This window comes from Phaseolus vulgaris, chromosome 6, assembly GCF_051622355.1.
Source record: "Phaseolus vulgaris cultivar YP4 chromosome 6, ASM5162235v1, whole genome shotgun sequence".
NCBI lineage: Eukaryota > Viridiplantae > Streptophyta > Magnoliopsida > Fabales > Fabaceae > Phaseolus > Phaseolus vulgaris.
The window spans coordinates 27,434,702-27,440,701 of record NC_143503.1 but is presented as its reverse complement, the minus strand read 5'-3'; the positions used below and the strand labels follow the sequence as shown (position 1 = coordinate 27,440,701).

Sequence of the window (6,000 nt, the reverse complement as noted above, 5' to 3'; positions counted from 1 at the left end):
ATGTTATGGATATTACTATCATTATTATTTTAGCATAGTTTATTTTGGATTACTATTGTTAAATAACTTCTTGGATATATTTGGATTGTTAGAAAGTTTAAATTATATGTTGTGATTGTATGGTGTATTGATGTGTTACATGAGATATTGAATGTGGTGAAAGTGAGATCAAACATAGTATTTTCAAGAAAGGAAATACCGTGTTGAGATTGTTGTTAGGGTATATTGATATGTTAGGCCTGTAATGAGACATCCTGTCTCTACTGATATAATGGAATCAAATAGATGAAGTTATTCAGTTGGTGAGAGTCGATGGAGGTTCATATGACTTTGTTTATGCTTTGAAATATAATTTGGTCTTTCAAGTCATATGAATTTACCCTATCATACTAGATGATGAGATATTGAGATGTTTATGCGCATGGCTGTGTGGATTCACAGTGATTAGTATGACAGGTGCAAGTATCAAGATTCTAATTTCAATATACAAGTCTTCCGGAAGTAGAGTCAAGTGTTTGAGTATGTGAGTCAATAAAGATCTGACATGAATAATGTGGATGATAGTTGTGATAGACATTTGATGAATTTGTGTAAATTATGAGAATTTCATGGATTATGTTTGTTCTTGAAAGTTAAATTTATATTAGAATTCTTAAAAATAGCTAGCTTACCCCATGCTTTGTTTTGTGTTTGTTTTCTTTAATTACACGAGAGCAGATGAAGTTGCAGGTAATAGAGCTCCTCAGTGAGCAACAGGAAGATTAGATAAATTTAAATTGAATGTTTTGCTTTGTTTTGTTTTTAAACTTTTTGATGTATATATTAAATCCCTATGAAGAGGGATATATTTTTGAAATACAAATATAAGAAAACAATATATGTTTATATGTTAATTAGATATTGCATGCATAATATATATATATATATATATATATAAAATGAGTAAAATTAGGAATCTTACAAATTTATTAGATGTTAAGTTGTTCTTTTTAGCGATTACCCATAAAAATTATGAATAATATAATAATATTTTAAAATAAAATAAATTTAATTGAATTAAAATATTAATTTATTAAGATGTTAAGGTATTATTTTTAAGTGTGCTTATCATCCAGCTTCCACTTTACATGCAAAATATTAATATTTGTAATTAAAATAAATTAAAAAAATAAAATAAAAATTTAATTAAAATACAAAATATTAAAATAATTTTTAAAATTTAAAAAAATATAAATAATTAAAATATTAATATTTATTAAAGCAAAATACAAAATGTTAAAATAATTTTTAAAATTTAAAAAAATATAAATAATTAAAATATTAATATTTATTAAAGTATAGGTTTCCGTATGGAGGGAAAAACATATTTTTTGTATTTTTAACGTTGATAGAGCACCATAGAAATGATGGACGCTATCATGATCAGTTTGCTTTTATCAAAATGAGGTGTTCAAACGTGTACCTCAAATGGACAAAATACAATATATGTATTTGTTAAATTTTTGTATTCTTTTGAATTCTGTTATTTAATTACAAATTATTGAAATTTTACCTTAAAATTTTGAACTCTCTTTTTTCAATTTTTTAGTGGAGAATGAAATTTCAATTTTAATCAAACTTAAAAGAAAAATAATAACTAATATAACCTTTATTTTAAAAATAAAAAATAATTAATTATTATATTTAAATACTAGTTTAGAAACTAAAAAAAATATTAGTATCTAAATAATTTTTATAATTAATAAAATTTATAACCTATTTCTAATTTAGTATTAAATTAATTATTATGATTTTACTTATCAACTTTAGAATTTAAATTAATTAGTAATTAAAATCAGATAGTTAATTAGATATTTATTTATAAATTAGTTTATAAATTTTATTAATAATAATATAAATAATTTTTTTAATTTTTAAAATATTATCTAATTTTATTAATGTAATTAATAATTAATTATTTTATTTTAAAATTTATTTTTATTTAATGGTTTTAAAATAATAATAATAATTAATTAATTATAAATAATAAAAAATATATGACTAAAATATTAATATATAATTAATTGTGAAAATAGTTGTTTTTGATGAGATATTAATGCTCAGCTTAAATACATCCAACATCATCTAGAAATTTATTACACTTTTAAGTTTTTGCCATGGAAATTTTGTAAATCACATCAGAAAGTGATGATGGAAGGACCATATATGTTGTTGATAGACTTAGAGTACAACAAATATTAATATTTATAATAGAAAAAAATACGATTATCAAATAAACACTAATTATTTCGATAATAATAATTTTTTATACCATTTTGAATTTTTTTTTTCAATTTTAATTAAACTTAAAAGAAAAATAATAACTAATATAACCTTTATTCTAAAAATAAAAAATAATTAATTATTATATTTAAATTCTAGTTTAGAAACTAAAAAATTATTAATATCTAAATAATTTTTATAATTAGTAAAATTTATAACCTAATTTTTAATTTGATATTTAATTAATTATTATGATTTTACTTACCAACTTTAGAATTTAAATTAATTAGTAACTAAAATCTAGATAGTTAATTAGATATTTATTTATAAATTAGTTTATAAATTTTATTAATAATAATATTTATAATTTTTTTAATTTTTAAAATAATATCTAATTTTATTAATGTAACTAATAATTAATAACTAATTATTTTATTTTAAAATTTATTTTTATTTAATAATTTTTAAAATAATAATAATAATAATAATTAATTAATTATAAATAATAAAAAATAAATGACTAAAATATTAATATATAATTAATTGTGAAAATAGTTGTTTTTGATGAGATATTAATGCTCAACTTAAATACATCCAACATCATCTAGAAATTTATTACACTTTAAGTTTTTGTCGTGGAAATTTTGGAAATCACATCAGAAAGTGAGGATGGAAGGACCATATATGTTGTTGATAGACTTAGAGTACAACAAATATTAATATTTATAACAGAAAAAAAATACGATTATCAAATAAACACTAATCATTTCGATAATAATAAACTTTTATACCCATTTTACATTTATTATTTTTATTTTTTATCTTTTTTTTTTCTTTTACAAATACAAAATTTATTTTTCTAATGATCTTAAAAATCAAGCCCTTCATAAAATCTAGTATCATAGCTTCCACATGCACCACTGAATCGTCAATATATAGTTATTGTCATGCTATTTTTGACATAAATCTTGGATAAATATGGACAGAAAAAGTTTGACCAAATTCAAACATTGACTTATTCAAATTAAATACATTACAATAACTCTTTTTGCTCTTCCCAAAATGAGCAACAACATCCTCAGATCGAAAACATGGCTTCACCATCTCCCTCTCTGTCATTTACAATGCGTAAGTGTCAACCTGAGCTAGTGGCTCCTGCAATTCCCACTCCCGACGAAACTAAACTACTATCTGACATAGACGATCAAAGCTACCTTCGTTTCCATTATTCAATCATACAAATCTATCAAAATGAATCATCAATGGCGAATAAAGACCCAGTAATAGTGATTCGGCAGGCACTGGCACGAGCACTTGTCTTCTATTACCCATTTGCGGGTAGGCTTAGGGAGGGTCGTGGCCGCAAATTGATGGTGGATTGTGGTGGAGAGGGTGTCATGTTCGTTGAGGCTGACGCTGACGTAACACTGGAACAGTTTGGTGACAATCTTCAACCTCCATTCATATACTCTAAAGCTTTTCTATGTGATGTTCCAGACTCCGAAGATATCAAAAAATTGCCCCTTCTACTCATCCAGGTCCTACTTTCACTGTTACGCACTCTTTACAACTTCATCACCAAATATTCTCTAACGTGAAATTATAAATAGGTGACACGACTCAAGTGTGGTGGTTTCGTGGTGTCGACGGGGTGGAACCACGTGATGGCAGACGGAGCTGGTTTGTCACAGTTCATGCATGCATGGGCTGAAATGGCTCGAGGTATGAAGACTCCTTCCATTTCACCTCTCTGGCGAAGGGAGCTCCTAATGGCAAGAGATCCACCTCGCATAACATGCAACCACCGTGAATACGACCAAATCCAAGACACCCTCTCTTCTTCCGACCACCACTTGGTTCATCGATCGTTCTTCTTCGGACCTGCTCAGATGGCCGCCCTTCGTCGCTTGCTTCCCCATCACCTCCGACAGTGCACGGCTTTCGATCTCATCACAGCATGCTTATGGCGTTGTCGCACAAAAGCACTGCAAACAGACGCAGATGAGGATGTTCGCATGATGTGCATCGTGAACGCGCGTAATAGGTTCCGTCCTCCGTTACCTATTGGTTACTACGGCAACGCTTTTGCATACCCCGCCGCAACGAGCAGCGCAGGGAAGCTCTGCGCAAGCCCATTTGCTTATGCGGTGGAGTTGATTCATAATGTGAAGGGTGTGGTGACAGATGAGTATATGCATTCTGTGGCGGATCTAATGGTGCTTAAGGGACGGTGCATGCCGACAACTGTAAGGTCCTGTTTGGTATCAGACCTGACTCGTGCTAGGTTTAGGGACGTGGATTTTGGATGGGGCAAGGCCTTGTGTGGTGCTCCAGCGAAAGGTAGTACTGGACCCTTTTATGGAGGAACACACATTGTGTCGTATAAGAATTCAAAAGGAGAAGATGGCTTGGTGTTACCAGTTTGGTTGCCTGCAAAACCTATGCAGAGGTTTCTCAAAGAGATGGATGATATGCTCAGTGGCAACCACCAAAACAACCCTAAAACAACCCCTGCTTTTATCAGGTCTAACGTTTAGCTGTACTATCAAACTCTCTGTATTTTCTCTCTTTAGGCTATGTTTGGATTCATTCTAGGTGGTGGAACGGAGAAGACAATGAAAGGGAAAACACAAATTGAAAAAAAATATTTTTAGAATTTCTTTTTCAGAATATATTTTTTATTTAAATTTTCTAGAACACATTTCTGAATTTTAAATTTTGTTTTAAACGTATTTTTAGTTTTTTTTTTCTGGATTTTTTTAAATGTATTTTTTTGCATTTCAGATTTATTTTTCCAGAATACAATTTTAATTTTTTAATTATCTTATTGAAAGTCCAAACTTTTAAATCCAGATGATAATTTTGGAAGATTTAAAAGATGTGTACAAATTGATTGGTATGGTGGAGGAATAATTTGGAAAAATAGAAAAATATTCCATTGGATTGTAAAAGTAAAGAAGGAACACAATGGAAAATGAGTATCCATCCCATTACCTAATTAATCTCTTTGTCTTCCTTTGTGTTCGGATCTATATTCATGGAATATTCTAAATTACTGAATGAAAAAAATAACACTGTAATCCATCTTATACCTGTAAAAGTTAGGTTACTTGTTGATAGAATCCAAAATATTAATCCAAGATCGAATAATATCAATTCTTTTAAAATTGATTTTTCCATAACTTCTGCGACTTTTAAAATTGAAAAAAATAAATAAATGCTTTGTAACATCTAAGTATATGTTAAATATAATTAGTAACAATTATAAAATAAAAATCAATTTTTAAAGATAAAAAATAATTAATTGCTATAGTGTTATTCATAATTACTATATTAATTTTTATGATATGTTTGGTTCTATTGATAACCTGAACACTTGAGAATGATGCTTGGTTTTATTGATTTGTAGAAAGAGTCACGTAAGTTTCAATGAATTTAGTTTCACTCATTGCACAATTATATATATTTTACTTTAAATTGCACATTATTTTTAAAATATATATATTATTCAAACTATTAATAATATTTTTTTATTACTATTATAATTTTTTATATAATTATATATATATATATAATACAATATACAAAATTAATATTTTAAATATTACATATAACAAAAATATTCAATTCTACTCTTAATAACAACATATAAATAAAAATAATGAAAATAATAAAATAAAATTATAATATCAAAAAACATATATAGTTATATAAAATAATAAATGTTAATAATAATAA

At 26.6% G+C, this 6,000-nt stretch overlaps 1 protein-coding gene across 1 annotated transcript; it reads left to right on the top strand.

The window, feature by feature from the left end:
• Window positions 1–3,302: 3,302 nt before the first annotated feature.
• LOC137831757 (benzyl alcohol O-benzoyltransferase) lies at window positions 3,303–4,928 on the top strand. Its single transcript, XM_068639564.2, has 2 exons — window positions 3,303–3,800; window positions 3,873–4,928. Exons 1-2 carry the CDS (start codon window positions 3,354–3,356, stop codon window positions 4,797–4,799), a joined length of 1,374 nt encoding a protein of 457 aa, XP_068495665.1. The 5' UTR covers window positions 3,303–3,353; the 3' UTR covers window positions 4,800–4,928.
• Window positions 4,929–6,000: the final 1,072 nt, after the last annotated feature.